Source organism: Anolis sagrei, chromosome 1, assembly GCF_037176765.1.
Source record: "Anolis sagrei isolate rAnoSag1 chromosome 1, rAnoSag1.mat, whole genome shotgun sequence".
Taxonomy (NCBI): domain Eukaryota; kingdom Metazoa; phylum Chordata; class Lepidosauria; order Squamata; family Dactyloidae; genus Anolis; species Anolis sagrei.
This window is the reverse complement of record NC_090021.1, coordinates 66373997-66395834: the sequence shown is the minus strand read 5'-3', so window position 1 is coordinate 66395834 and position 21838 is coordinate 66373997. Positions and strand designations below refer to the sequence as shown.

The following is a 21838-nucleotide window of genomic DNA, read 5'->3' as shown; positions in this document are numbered from 1 at the left end:
CTGTCCTCACCAAATGAAGGGAGGGAGAGGCAGGGGAATCTGTGAGGAAGATGCAAGGGCTCATGTATACTATGCGGACTAGACAACTACTTTGTTTTCATCAAGTTAAGAAATAAATGCCTCTGTTTAGACTAGAGTAAACATGTTCATTTCTGAGAGCCTTCTCAACTCATTTTTACCTTACAGAAGGCATTAACCACCAGGTTTAGACATTAACTGCAGGACTAATGTTCTTATAATGTTGATCATGTAACATTATTATTTTACAGAACTATTCTATATATTCCTAGAGGAGTTAAAAAAAAGATTTTTCCTCATCTGAAGCTCTAAATCAGAACAAGTTGCTTTTTATATTGGGTCATCATCATCCTGAGTGCTCTCTGAATATGTGTGCCATATTTGAATAAAAGTAAGATTGTCCTTTTCTTTCTTTTAATTTTCAGTTTAACTTTGTTGGAAGAATTCTTGGACCCAGAGGATTAACAGCTAAACAGCTTGAGGCTGAAACGGGATGTAAGATAATGGTCAGAGGCAAAGGGTCCATGAGAGACAAGAAGAAGGTAAGATCCCTCAAGGGTGCCAGCTGTTCATCTGACAACCTTGTTTGTAAAATAATAGATTTCTTTCTAAGGCACAATATTATGAAGATAATAACATTTTGCAAAGAATGACTATTTATTTATGTTTATCTAGATGTATTTTGTGGAAATAGAAATAAGCTTTTAGCTTTGGTTACAAAGAAATTCTGTATGTTTGGTTGATGAGACTCTTTTCAAAATCTTGTTGGGCTTTTTCAAAAAGGCCTACAAAATCTTGGTTCCTTTCTCTTCTCCAATAGCTTTAGAGATACTTAATTTGGGACAATGAGGAAAGTGGTTCAATGACATTTCTAAAACACAGCTTTTTATTGTGTAGAGAAACTTTACTAAATAATATTACACTATAGGATGTGTACAATAATATTTAAATAAAGAGTAAACAGGGTACTCTTTATTGTTATTGTTGTTGTTCTGTGTTCTTCTAGTCATTTCCAGCGTACAGCAACCCTAAGATGAACATACCTTGGCGTTCTCTTGGCAAGGTTTGTTCAGAGGGGAGTAGCTTTTGTCTTCCTCTGAAACTGCCAACCATAGAAACTTCCAAATGGATGTATTTTGAAATCATGTTACACTGGTGCCTAATATATATGAGAATCATAGATACTGAGAGAATTAGCATGGATAGTAATTGGTTTATAGCAGGGGTCCTCAAACTACGGCCCGAGGGCCGGATACAGCCCTCCAAGGTCATTTACCCGGCCCTCGATCAGGGTCAACCTAAGTCTGAAACAACTTGAAAGCACAAAACAACAACAATCCTATCTCATCAGCCAAAAGTAGGTCCACAATTCCCATTGAAATACTAATAATTTTATATTTGTTGAAATTCTTCTTTATTTTAATCATTGTATTGTTTTTAAGTGTTTTTTGCACTACAAATAAGATATGTGCACTGTGCATAGGGATTCATTCATGTTTTTTCAAATTATAATCTGGCCCTCCAACAGTTTGAAGGACTGTGACCTGGCCCTCTGTTTAAAAAGTTTGTGGACCCCTGGTTTATAGTGTTATTTACTTGCATATTTCTGTGCAGAAGTTACTTTGTCTATAACAGTTGGCAACATTCTGCATCAAATATAGATGTTTCATACTTCCATAGTGATATTAAAGGAATGAAATCCTATATATCTCACCAAAGAGATATAGAAAATTTCTTTTTACATGTCCTTTGGAAATCAGGAAGTAAACATGAGACTTGATCAACATTCTCACTCATTGCTCGCTAATGATATCCAGAGTCACCCACAGTACCTAGTTTACAGAAGAAATTTGTATGGTGGGTCACTGACAAATTAATAATAATAATAATAATAATAATAATAATAATAATAATATTTATACCCTGCTTTATCTCTCCCAATTTAAAATATACAAATATGCAAAAATTAAAACAGTATTAAATATAAACATATTAAACATTTTACAATTTAAAACCATCTAAATATATTCAAAGTTAAAAACCACAGCACCCCCTGATTTGCTTGATCTTTAAAATATGTCTGGACACAACATACTTGCTTCCCTTTAAAAAATGTTCTGTTTCCTCCCAATGTATAAAGTAGTACAGTGTGCTGAGAAGAAAGTATAGAGCCTTAAATTGTGATTTATCTAAAGCGGTTTAGTGTCCTTTATTTCAAAGCTAACCAACTGGTGCATGGTTTAACCAGTAACCTAATCCACTGATTGGATTCAAATCTTATTATTAAACACTGATCATGTATTGTTTGTTGTTAGTTTCAGATTAAGGGATGAAGGACACGATTTGTTTCATAGTTAATTCGGAGATTTTTAAAGTCTTAAATGTTTTCAAGAGGATTATTCAATTAGTCATAATGGTGAAATAGAGTAAAAAGAGATGCTAAATGAAGTAATGCAAACGAAATTCTATTTATTTATTTGTATGTTGTGTCTAAATATAAACATATTTAATATAAACATTACTCTGGGATGATTTGCATATAATTTCAGTGTTCTGAAATAAAGACTATCATAGAACATCTTGTTTGATAAGCAAGGGCTGTTTAGCAGCAAGACAGAAGATAAAATGGACCACAGTCAAAATGTGAGAGCATCTACAAAGAGTTGGAATCCCATTAGCTTCTAGCCTTTCAACTGTCAACTGTCTTGGTTTTGTCAGTCTCATCTATCATTGCACTGCTCCAAATCATCTCAGAGACTGATCTGCACTCAGTGTAACAGATCCTTGTCAGAAAAGTTAGCATCCTAGCCTTCCTAATAGCAGCATCTCATGACAAGCCATGCCGAGCACAGAGTTATTGTACTGATATAAACCAGCATTTACTAGAAAATAAATCCCACAGCAAGATAGTTCTTACATTAAACAGGATTAAGCTATAATCATTAATTGTGATGCACTTCTACTACATGTCTTACCAGGTGTTTATGTGACCAGTTCTCCTAGTTCTAATGAACTAACCTATGTCAAGGGTTTTGTTTAAGGTCATAGTCAGTCATTAGCCTGCCTCTTGCTGTTAAGGTTAGGAACAACATATTGGTGCAATTATGATTTACATCCTGAAGTAGAGACAAACATACAGTGCAAAAGATATATCCTTCTCCTTGTAGTTTCAAACACTGTGGAACCTAGAAGGAAGAGAGTTAGTCTATCAGTCCATCCTAGCCAAGTTAAATAAGGAAAGCTATGTTAAGTGCATAGTTTGGAAGGAAAGAAAGCAAATTGAGATTATGGCAAAAGTAGTTTAAAAGGTTGGTTCTTTCTGGAGGAAGTAGCTACCCCCATCCTAATAACCATATTCATAATTACTATTTATTTATTTATATAGCACCACCAATGTACATGGCACTTTACAAACAAAACAACTAAAAACAATTGATCCTGCCAAAGATTTACGATCTAAAATATGCATACAAAATATGTTTATACACACACACACAATGAAATATAAAACTACTTTAATTTCAGATTGTTGGTTTTCTTTGCATTGAAATAAGAACACATACAAATGCAGAAAGAGAAACCAGATCAAATCTGAGAAGTGAGATGAGTTATGTTTTCTCTCCCCATCCTGTACAATTTATTTGTGGCGTGTGCCATGTGTTTCAGCCAGAAACATATATAAAGCAATCATTAGTAGAGGAAAATACAAATATAAATGTCCCTAATATTGCAGACCTATAGGAATAAGTAAACTTAGATAATATGCAGAATTTTCTAATCAACACAGCCATTAGAAATTGAGATTTATCTGCCAATCCCCCATTGTAGCGACCTGGTGCCATATAATCCAGAATATCAAGGCAAATAATCTATAATATCTGCTTTGAACTGGATTATCTGAGTCCACATTGGCATATAACCCAGTTCAAAGCTGATAATGTGGGATTTTATACAGCTGTGTGGAAGGGACCTTGCCTTTAAGAGGACAGTAAAGATGGAGAAACAGAGGACCTGGGAGTCTTTCTCAAGTGGCCACAAAACTATGTGATTAATGATAATCAAGGGCCCCTGGATTACATGGGCCCTTGATCATAATTATGTTAATTGGAGTAAATTATGTATCATGTGAATGCATACTGTGGAACAAAAGATAATTCATCAAAATGTTTGAGAAGAGCGATCACAGTGCTGTCAATTCCTAATACATATAAGTGTAAAGTTGCCCAGAGATGTCGAGCACAGACACATTTGCTTTTAGTAGAGTTAAGTTCTCAAATATTCTCATATATAAAGGGACTAGTAAAAGATTCTAGTTCGTAATTATTTTATATGTGATCTGGGATTCAGGGCAACCTGCATATTAAAAATATCACAACAAAAACATACCAAGGGTATTAAAAGAACTGGCAATAGCAAACCTCAGAATCACTAGCAATAATCTTTAAAAAGTGTTTGAAAACAAAGAAAAGTCCCAACAGATCTTGTCTATCATCAAAAAGGGGGGAAAGGAGACCCAAACAATCACATCTCATGTTTTAGAGAGGAAGAAAAGTTGTGCCTAACCATAATGGGTTGATCATCCCAAACTAATAAAATGTGGGCTAAACTATACTACTTTTCCTCTTTTTCCTGGAAAGAAGCTAGTAGTAGATGACACAGGGTTCTGTCCAGAGGCTGAACATCACTGGATGTTCAGCCTTTTTAGTAATGACTTGGATGAAAGTTTAGAGCAGGCATGGGTAAATTTTCTAATTTGTGGGCTGCATGGCCTCATGTCATCTCCCTGCCTTTTCCTGAAGGAAAGATGAGAAATGTTTGGATCCTAAAAGGGTTGTTCTTGGTCAAGATGAGATGTTGGACGGGAGAGAAAAAGTATACCCATTATACCCCATATTGCCTACTCCTGATATACAGTAGAATGCTAGAAACCTAGAGCTGTAAGAGACCCCCAAGGGCCATCCAGTCCAACCCACTGCCATCCAAGAAGACAAAATCAAAGCACCCCTTGATACCAGCCTCTGTGGAAAAGCCTCCAGAGAAGGAGACTGCATCACACTCGGGGGCAGCCTGTGCCACTCTCCAACAGCTCTTACTCTCAGGAAGTTCTTCCAAATCATCTCAGTCGAATCTTTTGCCTTGCTATTTGAACCCATTGTTCCCTTGTGTCGTGGTCTCTAGAACAGCAGAAAGTCAAGACTTCCCCATCTCCTCTTCAAGGGGATACCCTTTTAAATCTTGAAACATGGTTCTCATGTTCCCCCTCAACCTTCTTTTCTCCCAACTAAATCCCCCAGGAGGAAGGAAAAAGAGAAGGAAGGGAGGAATAGAAGGATGGAAGGGAATAGAGGGAGGGGAGGAAAGAGAGAAGGAAGGAAAGACCAAAGGGAAGGAAAGATGTAAGGAGGGAGGGAGGGAGAAAAGGAAGGAAGGAGATAGAGAGGAAAGGAGGTAAGAAAAAAGGAAGGAAGGAAGGATGAAAGGGTGGAAGGGAAGTAAGGAGGGAGGGAGAAACGGGGAGGTAAGGAAGGGAAGAAGGAAGGGTATGATGGTGAGAGAGAGGAAGGCCTGAGTAAAGAGCCCAAGGGGCTGCGTCACCCCCCAGACCTGGGTTTGTCCATACCTGGTATAGAGGGTGTGCTTATCATGACTGTAGATGGCACCAAATTGGGAGGGATAGCTAATACTCCAGAATATAGGATCTGATTTCAAAATGACTTTAACAGATTAGAGAGCTTGGCAAAAACGAACAAAATGAATTTCAACAAGGAAAAAATTAGGATACTATCACTTAGGTAGAAAAAAATGAAATACAGTATCGCAGGTGATTAGTTCTTGGACCATCCGCAATAAGTGAAAATCCACGAAGTAAGGATGCTCCGCCCACTTGGCAGTGGCCTTGTTCTCTTCACTGAGTCTGCTGCTTGCTGCCTCGGAGGCCCCTTGGGCTCTGTTGATGACCTCCGAGGCAGTGAGCAGCAGACTTGGCAAAGAGGACGAGGGCGCTGCCGAGTGGGCGGAACATCCCCACTCAACAGCGGCTTCGTCCACTTCGCCGAGTCTGCTGCTCACCACCTCAAAGGCCATCAATTTGCACAATGATGGCCTTTGAGGTGGTGAGCAGCAGACTCGGCGAAGTGGACGAAGCCGCTGTTGAGTGGGCGGAGCGTCCCCACTCAGCAGCGGCCTCGTGCTCTTCTTGGAGTTTGCTGCTTGCTGCCTCGGAGGCCCCTTGGGCTCTGTTGATGGCCTCCGAGTCAGTGAGCAGCAGACTTGGCAAAGAGCACGAGGCCGCTGCTGAGTGGGGACGCTTCTTCGCCGGGTCTGCTGCTCGCTGCCTCGGAGGCCCCTTGGGCTCTTTTGATGACACTGCCCGGCTGGGCTGAGGCCAGCAACAGAGCCCAAGGGGCCTCCAAGGCGGTGAGCAGCAGACTCAGGGAAGAGGATGAGGCCATAGCAGAGTGGGCAGAGACAAGCCCCAGGGTCAGGCCTAGCGCTGGCTTCCCCTCCTCTCCTCCTCTTCCCCACAATTCCCAGCCCCTGCTTTTTGCGGACCTGCGAAACAGCAAGTCTGCAATAAGTGAACTGCGATATAGCGAGGGAACACTGTACACAGATACAGGATGGGTGATGCCTGGTTCAAGTGAAAAGGTTGTAGTAGACAAGTTGAACATGAACCAACAATCTAATGTAGCAGCTAAAAAACTTAATTTTGGACTGAATCAAAAGGTATATAAATCTATTTCAAGGGACGTAAAGGTTCCCCCTCTATTTTGATTTGATCAAACCTGACCTGGAATACTGCGTGCAATTCAAGAAAGATAATAACAAGCTGGTGCATGTTCAGAGGAGGGCAACTAGAATGCATGACCTATAAAGAGCAGTTTAAAGAGCTCAGTATGTTTAACCTGCAGGAAAAAAGGGTGAGAGGAGACATGATAGCCATGCTTGAATATCTGAAAGGATGTCTTAAGGAACAGGGTGCAAGCTTGTTTTCTTCAGCCCTGGACTCAGGGCAATGGGTTCAAATTACAGGAGAGGAGATTCCACCTGAACATTAGGAAGAACTTCCTGCTGTAAGAGCTGTTCAACAGTGGAACTCACTGCCTCCGAGTGTGATTGAAGCTCCTATTCTGGAGGTTTTTAAACAGAGGCTGGATGGCCATCTTCAGGGATGCTTTGGTCGTGTTGGATGGACCATGTGGTCTCTTCAAACTCTGTATGCTATGATTCTGTATGCTATGGCGGTGACCAGGGGAGCATTTGCACAATTAAACATGTGCCAGTTGCTCCCGTACCTTGGGAAGTCGGACTTGACCACGGTGGTCCATGCCTGTTACCTCCTGCTTAGGTTACTGCAATGTGCTCTATGTGGGGTTGCCCTTGAAGATGGCCCGGAAGCTTCAACTAGTCCAACGGGCAGCGGCCAGACTTCTAACTGGAGCGGCGTACAGGGAATATACTACTACTCTGTTACGTCAGCTCCACTGGCTGCCGATATGCTACCGAGCCCAATTTAAATTTCTGGTCTTGACCTATAAAGCCCGCCTATACCATTCTGGTTCAACTTATCTGTCTGAATGCACCTCCTCTTATGAGCCTGCTAGAACTTTAAGGTCTTCTGGGCAGGCCCTGCTCTCAGTCCCACCTTCTTCATAAGTGCAACTCGTGAGGATGAGAGACAGCGCCTTCTCAGTGGTGGCTCCCTGGCTGTGGAACTCCCTTTCCAGCAACATCAGGCAGACCCTATCCCTTCTGGGTTTTAGAAAAGAGCTGAAGACCTGGCTTTGCGCACAAGTGTTCGAAGAATACATTTCTACGGTTTCAACACAGTCTGGATTAAGGATTATGAGCAAGGTGTTGGTTGAATGGAACTATGCACTTCATATCCTTTGTAAATTTTGTATATTGTTTTATGTTTATTATTGGTTAATGTTAATCGTTTTTAACTGTTTTATTATTATTGCTGGTTTTTACTGGCATTGAATTTTTGTTGGAGTTGTAAGCCACCTTGACTCTCTTCGGGTGAGAAAGGTGGGTGTAATGATGCCACCACTTTGTAACGACACTACCACTTCATAATGACGACACCAGAAGTTGTAGGGCCGTCACTGATTTATCAGGGTCTTCTACTATTTGTAATGAATTTATAAAATTGATAACACAACTAATAGCTTACAATATTTTGTTGGGCTTTCTTTAATGTGTAGCGCGGCTTGACTTGAAAGTATTTCGTAACAGAGACTTGGCTTTAAGAGAAACTGTAACAAGTTTATTGAAGTACTAGCTGTGCCCTGCCACGCGTTGCTGTGGCCTATAGTAAGAATTTTCGAAGTACAGGTAGATATCTGAACTATTATGAAAGAGAGGCACCTACCTATTCCTCCCCCCTTTTTCTTCCCCTTCCCCTTCCCCTCCTTTCTTCCTTCTCTACCTCTTTCTTTCATTCCTTCTTTCGCTCTTTGATTTCATCCTTCCTTCTCTCTTTCCTTCCTTCCCTCCCCCTTCTCTACTTCTTTGTCTCCTTTCTTCCCTCCCTGTTTCCTTCCTTCTTTCCCTTTTTATTTCCTTTTCTCCTTCCTTCCTTCTTTATCTCTTTCCTGCCTTGCCTTTCCTTTTTCTTTCCTATTTTCTCTTTTTTCTTCTTTCGGTACCTCTTTCCTTCCTTCCTTCTCTCCTTCCTTCCCTCCTTCCTTCCTGTCTGTTCTCCCCCAATATCATGGTAAGTCCCTTCTAACTTTATTCTATGAGTCTATTTAATATAGTAATATATAGTAGCAACATTATATTATATAGTAGTATATATAAAAACAATATATATAATATATATGTATTATATAGAAATATATATAATAGTAATATATGAAGTATTGTTATATGCGTGTGTGTGTGTATATCACCAACCAGTGATCCAACATCCATCCATATATGTGTGTGTGTGCATGCGCGTGTGCATGTGTCTACACTGCCATATAATCCAGTCCTAAGTAGATAATCTGGATTTTACATGGCAGTGTGAAAGGGTTGACTTTGGGTGCATCTACACTGTAGATTTAATAAAGGAGAATGAAGCTGGTGAGGGATGGAGAAAATCTATTTTCTGTCGTTTTGAAAGTGGTTTTTGGCATATGTAAACATGAGTCCCCTTTCAGGGGGAGAAGGGCAGGGTATAAATATAGGAAATAAATCTATATAAATAAAAATGTAATGTTCGTTTGTGGGATTAACAGAACTCCAAAACCACTGGACACCTAACAACCCAATGTATGTCCTTCACTCTGAAAAAATTGATTTTGTCATTTGGGAGTTGTAGTTGCTGGGATTTATAATTTACTTATAATCAAAGAACATTCTGAACCCCACCAACAATGGAATTGAACCAAACTGGGCACACAGTTCTCCCATGACCAACAGAAAATACTGGAAGGGTTTGGTGGGCAGTGTCCTTTGGTTTTAGAGTTGTAGTTCACCTACATCCAAAGATCACTGTGGACTCAAACAACGATGGATCTGGACCAAACCTGGCACAAATATTCTATATGCCCAAATGTGAATACTGGTGGAGTATGGGGGAAATAGAATCTTGACATTTGGGAGTTGTAGTTGCTGGGATTTGTAGTTCACCTACAATCACAGGGCATTCTGAACCCCATCAACGATAGAATTAGGCCAAACCTTTTCAGAGCGGAGCCCATTGCTTGTTCTCAGCTTGGAATGGAGCAGGAGGCGCCTCGTGGCCGCGGAGTGCAGAGAGCGCAGCAGAAGATCCCTGATAGCGAAGAGGGGGTGTGCGCTCTTGGTGGCAGAGGCGATGCCGGGTGGGCGTGGCCAGGCAATGCTGGCTTCCTTGATGGCTTCCCTGGAGGCCTCTCCCTCCCACATGGGAGGGAGGGAAGGAAAAGAAGGGAAGGAAGGAAGGAAGAGGAGAGAAAGGGGGAAGGGAAGGGAGGGAGGGAGAAGCCTGGCCCGGTGCGACCCCAGCCAAAGCTGCTCTGGGGGGAGAGAGAAACGCTACTGACGCATGCGGCGAGGGGCTTTGCATGAGGCCTGGCCAGGCCTCGCGGGCCACATCTGGCCGCGATGAGGGAGGGAGCTGGGTGCCGCTCGCTGTGCCAGTTCTATTTGTATGGCCGTGCGTGCGCACGCGCTTGGCTCTCAGTGCTGTAATGGCTGCTCTTCCCTTGTGTGGATTTTTGGGGTTTCTGCTGTTTCTTTGGGAGTTTTTTTGAGTGGAGGACATAAATTGGACTGTTAGGTCTTGTGTCCAAATTTGGTGTCAATTCCCCCAGTGGTTTTTGAGTTCTGATGGTAGCATAAACGAACATTACATTTTTATTTATATATAGATAGAAGAAGCTTAATGGTGTCAATGTTTCTTAACTCCTAGAGGCACATTTCTTTAGAGGTTACATTTTTAACGTTTCATAAAGCAACTCTTGAGAGGACTGTTCCTTCCACTAAACTTGGGAAGTCTGATTTGGCCACGGTAGTCCACGCTCTGGTTACATCCCGGATTGATTACTGCAACGCGCTCTACGTGGGGTTGCCCTTGAAGACTGCCCGGAAGCTTCAGATGGTCCAGCGTTCGGCAGCCAGGTTGCTAACGGGAGCGGCACTCAGGGAGCATACCACTCCTCTGTTGAGCCAGCTCCACTGGCTGCCAATCCGCTACCGGGCACAATTCAAGGTGCTGGCTTTAGCCTATAAAGCCCTAAACGGTTCTGGCCCTGCTTACCTCTCCGAACGCATCTCCACCTATGAACCGACTAGAACATTAAGATCGTCTGGGGAGGCCCTGCTCTCGATCCCGCCTGCGTCACAGGCGCGTTTGGCGGGGACGAGAGACAGGGCCTTCTCAGTGGTGGCCCCTCAGCTATGGAATGCCTTGCCGGCAGACATCAGACAGGCACCTTCGTTGCTGACATTTCGGAGAATGGTTAAGACCTGGCTTTATGAACAAGCGTTCGGCTAAGCAATGCAACCAATCAAGGAAGACGGTAAATGGAACATAGGAACGGCACAAGGACTATGAGAACGGATCTGATTTCAACTGAGGCGTTATATATGTTGTTTGTTGATTTGTCTGTCTGATTGTTAACTGTTGTGGATCGATGTGTTGATCCTGTTGTTGTATTGTTATGTTTTAATTTCACTGTAAACCGCATTGAGTCGCCTGTTAAGGGCTGAAAAATGCGGTATAAAAATGAAGCAAATAAATAAATAAATAAATAAATAAATAAACAGATTTTAACTTTATTTTTCTTCAAACTGAGTTTCTTTCCTTAACAGTTCATTCAGGTACCAGCTTATTATTTCCCTATGTTATTTCTGTTGCAGTAAAGATGCTTACTGGGGTTCTCCCCCTTTTTTGCTCATACACTAACTACTAAACTAAATAAGTCAACTTGACCTATCTAAACCACACAGGCTAAAAGTCTAAACCTTCCTGGTTCTCAACACAGTAGAACTAGCTTTTCCCTGTATTTCTCTAACTACAGACTGCTTCCCTGATTCTCAACACTGTAGAACCAGCCTTTCCTGCAGTTCTCAGACTACAGACTGACTGTTTTAAAATGCCTGCCCTGCCAAGTGGCAGTTGTCTCCTCCCCTTTTTCCATGGCAACCCAGCTATCTATAATCATACATAACTGTAGGTTAAAATTCACACTTCATCACAGCGGGGTAGAAATGAAGAAATAAATAAAAAAAATTCTATGATCTCAAGGTCTGAATTGCAGGAAATTATAAAATCTTTCTGATTTAGTGTTTAGAAATATTTAGTAATGTCAACCCTGGGAGCATTCTTCACAAGTTATATTCCACACTGTTAGGTGTAGAGGCTTCATATCTGGATGAAGAATGAGACTGAAAGGTCCAGAGGAACTGCATATGCAGGCATGAATATTGTTTGCAGGAGAGGAAAGAAACAATGGCCAGCAGGGAATGAACAACAGTGTGGTTTATTGGAAGAAAGGCAGAAAATATGTAAAATATTTGTACAGATGTACAGGAATATGCCCTCCTGTGGTAGTCCACCTATTCTTTGGGACAATAGCAGTGGTCATGGATATTCCTTTCACAGCAACAGACTTACTGATGTGTAACACTACCAGCAAGAAATAGTTGAGATGCCACTAGAAAGAGAAGGAGCTGGAACTGTTTAGAGCAACAGCCAAGGTGTTGGATTCCCCTGCTAAATGGATGACAGGGAGTCATATTCTCAGGGGGAGGGACTGCTCCCATAATGAGGGAGAACATGTAACAGAGACTTGTTCTACTATGTCTACTGATGTTTTGTGGGGTGGAATTATCTGATGCCTTTACTGGTCTGTTGAACAGAATTGGTTCAAGCACCTTAAGCACCTTCAAAACCTTTGGCATTTCCAAGATACTGATGTGGGTGGCAGTTTCTCAACTCAACCACTGCACCTGTATTATGAAGGAGTGAAGATAAACTGCACAACTTGCATTGCTTTAGCTATTATGAGAGTAACACAATAGATAAAAGGTTTACTCACAACCTTCATGTGTTCAGCATACACAGGTACAAAACTAATCAGTCAATTTTCAGATATGTTTGAGATAATTCTCTGTGCCATCTGGCCAAGACATCTCATAGAGCAAAAACAGCAAGCAAGTGTGTGATCTGACATCTGAAATAGTCTGTAGTAATCATGTGGTCTGCAGCCCCTTTTATAACTTCTCAGGAACCATAGACTAAAGAAGCTGTATACATACAGGAAACAGTAAGCAACAGGATAATAGAAAAACATTACTAGAGAAGGGTTGAAGAAGGTTGTCATTTCCAACATTGAGTGCAAGCTAATGAATGGCCCTCCATATATTGTACTTCAATCAATATCTTTGAGGAGCACAAGTTTGTCCCTTTTCACAGTATTCCATTTTTATTACACCACTACTTTTACATGACTAGTCCTGTGGAAGCCTAAAACTTGAAAGCTGTAATTGAATTGGTAAATGTATTGGGTTTTAATATAACCTTGTATATGACTTGCACCTTAGATTCTTTAGTTAATTATCTTAGAATCATAGAGTTGGAAGAGACCTCATGGGCCATCCAGTCCAACCTCCTGCCAAGAAGCAGGAAAATTGCATTCAAAGTACCCCTGACAGATGGCCATCCAGCCTCTGTTTAAAAGCCTCCAAAGGAGGAGCCTTCACCACACTCTGGGGCAGAGAGTTCCACTGATCTAAGTCATTAATACAGATGTTGAACAGGACACAACCCTGCGGCACTCTGCTCGTCACCTTACTATCCTAACAATGATACACTTATTTTAAAGTTTTAAATCTCATAACCCTTTACTCTGATATGCTTTTATGGGACTATGTCCCTCTTCTCTCAAACTGGTCGTTGCCTGTAATAAAGTGAACTAATTGCATTGGTGGATGTGTAAATATCAAATTACATTGTCTAGGACTATAGTCCCATAATTTGGATGCAAAGAAAGTGGCCTCATAGAGAATTAAAATGAAACAGTGTGTCTCTTACTGCATAGCTTGCTGTTCACTCAATTGGCAAACTTTGAACAGCCAACTTTCACCATTAATAAAATAAATTACACCAACCTGTGGAATTTAAGACAATTATTGTGCTGTTGTATTAAATCTGTGATTTGGTTAATTATCCATAGCTAATCAAGTGAGCTGTTTCTTTTTTAAAGGACAGTCTAATTTATTACTGTAACTTGTTAAAGAGTATCTTAAAATTAGGTGTTGATTAGATTGCAGTCAGTTTAAAGAATATTGCAACAATCTGTTCTATGCTTTGGTTTAAGCAGATTCTTTTTTGAAAGTGTCTAATCCACTGAGTAGATCGAAATTAATACTGGATTGTGGCTTGTGCTTTGAAAGTGACAAGTGATTCCCCTGACTTTTAACAAGGAGATGTGACTGCCAATTTTTGTCAGCTACAAACAGTAACCAGCCGTTAAATTGTGATTAAAGATAAGATATGTGGATAACTCCACTAAAAACAGATGCTGTCCTTAGGCATCTTAAACTTTATTGGTGCAGATGAACCATTATAATCTTCATTTTTAAAAGCCAATTAAAATTGAACTTGATTTTTTATATAAGATTCTCAAATAAATAGAATAAACATTTTCTTAATTAAAATAAGCATAAAAGTGCAACAGTAAGCTTCAGAGTGAACCAGTGTATTTGATCAGTTATATTGATTTGAAGCCTTTCTGTGCCAGTTAAAACCAGTTTGATAATTTTGCTAAAGTGATTACTTATGTTTATATATTCATCTTAGATAAATCATTTTCATGTAATAAAAAACCTGTTCTGGTGTGTCTAGTTAGCAGTCAAATCTTGCTTCTACCTATCAGTCATGGGTATTTTCTCTCTTGCTGTGTTTTTTGGGGGTTGGAACCCATGAAGGGTATTGTGTCAAAGCAGAATTAAGATAAAATAAACACAAAGTTGTCAATATCTCAGGTTTCTACATTATCATACCGTTGTCATGAGTGCTGATTGTGATAATGACTGTATATTTCCTGTAAAAGAGTGGGGCATGGATGCATTTGAGAATCAAATGAAACCTGTGGAATGTGTACAAGAAAAATATCCGTAAAACGCCATTTAAAAGTATAGACATACTTCAAATTAACAAAGCCTCTAACAAAGAAGATCATTTACAAGAAGTCTTTTTACAAGAGCCCACCCACATCGTAGTTACCTTTTTTCTTGTTTTCTCTGTTTGGAAGTTTTGTTGAGGGGCGGTGTCTACAAGAATTAAAGAGGCTGTAATGCGATCACAGTCCATAACCCACACTCCTGGCTGGGGTGGGGGTGGGAGCAGCGAATTTATGAGTTTAGGGTAGGTGGGCAGTCTGTTTGAGGATTAAGAGAAAAACAAGAAGGGAGATTGAGGTTTCAAGTATTCAAAAATATCCCTAATAGGTGAAGAAATTGACTTTTCCCACTTTCTCCTCTACCTTGTAACCTCTGGCCAATTAAATTTGCTACAAAGAAGTTAGTGGAATCTTGAAAAAGTTGTGTGCTATGGTTCAGTGAAATGAGAAAGGCAGGATCCCAGAAAATTCTAGAGATGGCTAAAAGAATATCCTGTTGGGAGGGTGTTTTATGAGGTATTTTTGCAACAGGTTGGCATGGAGAGGGAGGTTTGAAGCAGTTGCTATGGGTAAGAGCAAGTGAAAAAGCCTCCTGCTTCTTCATTGCACTTACCTAAATCAGGATCCAGCCTGTGGTGTCTTGAACATATTTATCCACTTTCCCAACATTCTTTTTTAAATTTAAGGACAAGACATCTGCTGGCAGATCTGTGAAAGACAATTGTCTTCTAATGAGAGGCTTGTATATCCAGAAGAAAAAGAATAGAGCTGATTGCCGACAATCTAGAAATTTTAGAAGCATTTTTTGATTATTTGCATATCTAATTGCTGTGCAATCAAAACTAAGTGAACTGTAACTACTTGAAGCTGCAAAATGAAAGGCAATCATTTACAGGGGAAATATCACATTTACATGCAAGTCTGTCTGAATATTAGAGTTGGATTCTTCTTGTGTTTAATTATAGCTACTGAGAAATAAATTTGTGCTTGTGTGTTAAATGAATGAATGTGACCCTGAAACATCAGCTGTGCTTTGTTGTAGCAGAGCAACTGGCATTGAGGAGAACTTAGCACTGTTGTGTGTTTTGTTGATAAGGGACTGTGCTAGAATCACTGTTAATTACCTGCTTTGTTTGATATGGAAAGCAATGGCTCTGCACTTTTCTTCCCATCAGTGACAGCATTCAGTTAAACTTTTGTTATACACAGTGATAATGCCATCTTTCTTTTCTTGGTCATGAAGAAAATTAATAGCCTTTACTGTGTTGGAGGCAGTTTTACCTTATATGAAAACAGTAGACAAAGCACTTTTTATTTAGAAAGGGTATTGGGTTTGTTTGTCCCCTCGGGGAGACAGAGCGAAATAAAAATATATTATTATTATTATTATTATTATTATTATTATTATTATTGTCATTGAATACTTAGGTGAAAAATGTTAGGCTTATATATGAAAAAAGAAAGGAGTGGTGTACAGGTACGGGATTGTGGCGCAGCTGGCTGAGTGTCAGCTGCATTAAGATCACTCTGACCAAAAGGTCATGAGTTCAAAGCCAGCCCGGGTTGGAGTGGGCTTCCAACCCATTGTGTAGCCTGTTGTCGACCTTTGCAACCCGAAAGACAGTTGCATCTGTCAAGTAGGAAAATTAGGTACCAGCTTGTGTGGGGAGGCTAAATTAACTAATTTATGAGGCCATTAAAAAAAGACTCCAGCAAAGCACTCCAGCAAAAAGCATGCGGGGAATGCGGAAGTACTTCATCAGTGTCGCAGATGGACAATGAAAGCGACAGCTCCCCTGGCGGCCAGAAAAAGTTATATAGCCTCTGTGTATGTCTGTATACGTTGTATGTCAAATTGGCATCGAATGTTTGCCATATATGTGTACATTGTAATTCGCCCTGAGTCCCCTGCTGGGTGAGAAGGGCGGAATATAAATACTGTAAATAAATAAATAAAATAAAATACAAGTAGTTGTATATTTATCAAGTCCAAATAATCAAGTAACTGTTCAAGTAATTATTTGATTTCTTGGATTCCTTTAAAGTTGGTGGTGATGCTTTGGTATTTTAATAATCATTTCCCATATAATACTGATGATGATTGTGGAACGTAGTAGTAATTATTTACAATTAATATAAATCATCAGAAACTATTTGATCGGCTGTGTAACATTCATAATAAGTAGAAGTAAAGCTAAGCGACAGAGATTCTTTTGAGATCACTTGTTTAATTGGAGCCCCTGGTGGCACAGTGGGTTAAACCCCTGTGCCGGCAGGACTGAAGACCAACAGGTCGCAGGTTCGAATCCGGGGAGAGACGGATGAGCTCCCTCTATCAGCTCCAGCTGCTCATGCGGGGACATGAGAGAAGCCTCCCACACGGATGATAAAAACATCTATTCATCCAGGCGTCCCTTGGGCAACGTCCTTGCAGACAGCCAATTCTCTCACATCAGAAGCGACTTGCAGTTTCTCAAGTCACTCCTGACACGCCAAAAAAAACTTGCTTAATTAGAACTAATCTTCCCAGATCACATGTTTGGTACTATCGCTTCAGTACATTTTGTTATATCCCTTTTGTTTGGCCTCTGAATGTTTCTTACAAACCACTTGCAGGGTGTTTTCTGTATCAGTGTCGCATTGCTTCAGTGTAGTCTTTCCTGTAATTGAGCAGGGTGCAAAAAAAGAGAGCCCCCCCCCCCCACACACACACAGACACAGAGGCAGAAACTATTATAAATCTGTATATCTTGAATTAATATAATGAGTACTCCACTGAGAACATTTATCATCCCTAGAATCCTATTGAGGCAACATGCCAGCAACAGTATAAAATAGTTGAAAAAGTAGCAGCATTTCCTCGTTATATACACGTGACCCTTATGCATCCAACCATTTTGCAAGCACACACATGGTGGGGAGGGAGTTTATTGGCTAAGTGCCTTGAGCTCTCCTGTTGTACAGTCAGATGTACAATTGTGGGAGTCAACATAGTGCATGTTACACTAAAAATGTATAGGATCTTTGTCTTTATGTCATAGGTAGTGTTGGGATACTACTGTGGAGACCCTTATGTAATTTTACAGGATTGTGATTTGTCCTATTTTTAATCTATATTAAGGCATTCAGGGATTTGATTGTGAAATCATTAATATTTTGACAAAACTCAGTTGTACCACTTGCTTACAGCAATTTCTAGTGGGAAAGTTGTAGACCTAAACTTCGTTGGATATCTTTGAAGGGCATGATGAGCAAACTTAAATCGAGGCAATATGAAAGTTTCGCGAGGGGGGTCAGGGCAGTGGTCACTAAGGACTGCCTTCGTTAATAGAGTGCTACCTTCTGGATTAAGTTGTGCAACCTTCTGGATTAAGTTATTCTTTCCTTGAAATGCCAAGTTTGATATTCAGGAGTGGTATTTTATTTTGTGAACCTTAATGCTCTAAAGCAGTGGTTCTCAACCTTCCTAATGCCATAACCCCTCAATACAGTTCCCCATATTGTGGTGATCCCCAACCATAAAATTATTTTTGTTAATACTTCATAACTGTAATTTTGTTAGTGTTATGAATTGTAATGTAAATATCTGATACGCGGGATGTATTTTCATTCAGTGGACCAAATTTGGCACAAATACCTGCTATCCCCAAATTTGAAAACTGGTGGGGTTGGGAAGGGGGTTGATTTTGTCATTTGGAAGTTGTAGTTGTTTGAATGTTATAGCTCACCTACAATCAAAGAGCATTCTGACCTCAGAGGTTGGGAGCTCACCCACATCCTCAGAGCAATGTGCACCCAAGTGATGGTTCTCCCTGCAACCAGAGAACCCTATGACCCACACCAATGATGGATCTGAACCAAACTGGGCACACATATCCAACGCAGCCAACTGTGAATACAGGTGGGGTTGGGGGGTGATTTGACTTTGGTATATGTGAATTGTAGTTGACCTGTATCCAAAGAGCACTGAACTCAGCTGACGACGGAACTGGACCAAACTTGGCACACAGACCCAACATGGCCAACTGTGAATACTGGTTTGGGGAGGATTGAACCACGATTTTGAGAGTTGTAGTTAACCCACATCCTTATGCATTTTCCAATCGGAGCATTAATAAAAAACAAAAGGAAAGACTGACTTTTTCTAATAAATAACATTACAGATTACCTAAACTGCTTCTGCTGCTGCTCCTCCTGTTGCTGCTGGGCCACTCTCAGTCCCACATTGCGCAGGTGCTTTCCTCCCTTACTCGAAGGGACTCGCTGGTGCAAGCCTCCCTCCAGCCTCACACACTCTCCCTCACCCATGCATGCACACCATGCTGCCATGTGCCAAGCATGTCTGCTCTCCTCTCTCCACCTCACCATGGCTGAGAGGCCGGCTAATCACAGCAAGGGGAGGGCTTTTGGTGGGAGGATAATTTTTTCCAAATTGGAAGAGAATGACAGGCGGAGAGATCTTCAGCCTTCTTGGCCAAAGGGGTTCCTGCGACCATCAGAAATACATGTTTTCTGATAAATGTTGGAAGGGTTGTTATCAAACAGGTACTTTTTATCATATGTGGTGGACGTGTAAAGAAATAGAGTATTGGACGAAAGTACATGAAGAGCTACAAAAACTTTTGAAGAGAGTCTTTAAGAAGAAACCAGAATATTATCTATTGGGATTTACAGATTTGGAATTACAATTAGATGAGAACGAAGATAGACTATTTACCTATGCTACAACAGCGGCGAGAATATTATTGGCGAAGTTTTGGAAACAGGAAGATATCCCTACCACTGAAGAGTGGTTAGGGAAATTAAGAGAAATAAGAGAAATGGACGAATTAACTTTTTTCTTGAAAAAGAATACCGGGAACCCGATAAAGAGGACAGATTGGACTCTATATGAAAACTACGAAAAGGAAATAAATAAATAAGAGGAACATTATGAAGTGGATATAATGGAAAAATCATTGAGGACACAACACCTGATGGAGAGATGGAAGTCAATTTTTATCTTTTTTTTCTTCTTTTTTTTCTTTGTTTTTTTTGTGTCTTTTATATTTTTGTATTTTCTGGTGGACTTGGGGGTAGGGGGATGTACTTCTTACTTTTTTCCCTACTTTCCTATCATCTTTTTTAATATTCTCCCTCTTTCGATGTTATTCTTAAAATCTTAATAAAAACTATTATATATAAAGAAAAGAAATACATGTTTTCTGATGGTCTTTGGTGACATGAAATGCCTTCATGACCCCCCCCCCCGGGGTCCTGACCCCCAAGTTGAAAAACACTGCTCTAAAGGCTTCCAACAGGAGGGGATAACTTTCTAGTTGCTATCTAATAGCTAATAATATTGTCCTTTAGTTGTGCCTTTTTATTATACAATGGCCATTTCCTAGCAGTCCTAGTATTGTTGCTCACACCATAGGATCAGTGGACATATTTGGAGAGTGGGCCTACCTGCAACATTTAAAAAAATAAATATTCAATTAAAACACAACACAGAGACATTTTAGTTATTATAAAAGTAGGACTACGTGTTCTCATTGGGAACCATGGTTTTTCCCAAGTAATATCTAGCCTCATACATGTTATGAAACATAATCTGAATTGTTTTGCATGCTAGGAATTGTATGGAGGATTTTTCTTTGGCCTATAGAGGTTTTAGACTCATTAGGATGCAGGGTTAGTGGTGGTCCAGTTAAGATCATCCACTGCAACAAAGGTGATGCCTCTTGGGGAAGTTTCTTTTTTGTCACAAGTGATTTTGTTGAACCTCTCTTGACTGTACATAATTACTCCTGAATGCCTTCACCTATTCATAGAGCTATTGATGATGAAAGAAATAGAAAGAACTTTGAGTGACTGTGGCAGAAAAGCTGGAGTGATTCCAGTCAAATATGAGCTATATGTTGCAGTCCTAGCAATAGGAAAATAGTCTGCTTTTGTGACAGCATTACTCTGCTCTGTTCAGCAGGGCTGTTTCGAGTATTCAAGGATCTAATACGTTTTTATCCTAAAAAAAGTTTGCTGTGAATTATTTACACAGCACATTGTAGATAAAATTGTTTGGATCCATTCTAAATTGAACACTGTAGCTTATGATGTTGCAGTGGATATAATTTTGGATCTTACTTATCTAGTGTTGATGGATAACGTTCAGATTTTGCAGTCTGAGCATATGAATAGAATCTTTGGGAGAGGCAACACTACTATGTTAGTGTTAAATCCTGTTTGTTTTTTTTAAAGGGGAGAGGTGTGTTGAATTGTAAAGTGAGTAGTCAGTGCTTCTTTACTAGAATATGAATTTATATAGTAAACAAATTAGCTGCTTGTTTATAACCTTGTAGTTTAAGTTTTAAATCAGTGAAAATAGCCTGACATTTCCATGTTTGCTTGTTCTCATTTGTAATTAAGTTTTGGAATATGTAGGTTATTTCCAGTTGTTTTTATTTTGTGTAATATTTTTCTATGGAGTGTCAAATTGTTGTAATGCTCTAATATAACACTTGGTGCTGGTCATATATCTCACTTGTTCGGAATGGTTCTTTACATTCCTATATATAACTAGGCAAGGGACATTTTGCTTCATGAAATAAAGCGCAAGGAAGCACCTCCCACAATCAAGGAACAAAAGCCAGCCAGACTGGGAATTGTACATTATTTTAACATTCATAGTGTTAACAGCATTGTCCACTGCATGTGAAAGCAGGAGTGTAATGTAGGACTCACAGTACAGGTTGAGGGGTAGAGACAATGCTTTCCTCAGCATAGTATCTACTTCCTAAGGTGGCTACCATATTATGCTTAATGGTTCTGGGTTATACATTTTAAGAAAGTAATGTAGATACTCTTGAAGGTTATATTGTACTTTGTTAAAAGCTCCAAACTTTTTCAAAAATAAGAATCCTATCACATCGGCTACCTTTAAAACATCATATATTTTCTCCTTCTTAAATTTTGAGTTCAACTTGAATTGGCCCAGATATAATATCAGTCTTCACTGGGCCAAAATAGCAGCAAAAAACTGAATCTCGTACTTCTCTTAATGTGACCTTGGTCTTTAGGGGATTAAAAACACTTTGAAGTTTACATGCTTTTCCTTATTTCATACATTTTGTTTGTGTTGTTTTGTCATTTTTAATATAGTGTTATGTTGGTATTGAGCCTCTGTATTCTCAATTTTTTTGATTTCCGAATGTAAAATGTGTTAAGATGTCTTCCGGTCAATC

At 39.9% G+C, this 21838-nt stretch overlaps 1 protein-coding gene across 7 annotated transcripts in view; it reads left to right on the top strand.

The window, feature by feature from the left end:
• The window catches only part of QKI (QKI, KH domain containing RNA binding), a 131693-nt gene that overhangs the window by 49630 nt on the left and 60225 nt on the right, over positions 1–21838 (top strand). For all 7 annotated transcript variants that reach the window (XM_060753699.2, XM_060753698.2, XM_060753697.2 and 4 more), the window contains exon 3: positions 444–560. In XM_060753699.2, the coding sequence (XP_060609682.1) occupies positions 444–560 (117 nt within the window). The remainder of the gene's footprint in view (positions 1–443; positions 561–21838) is intronic.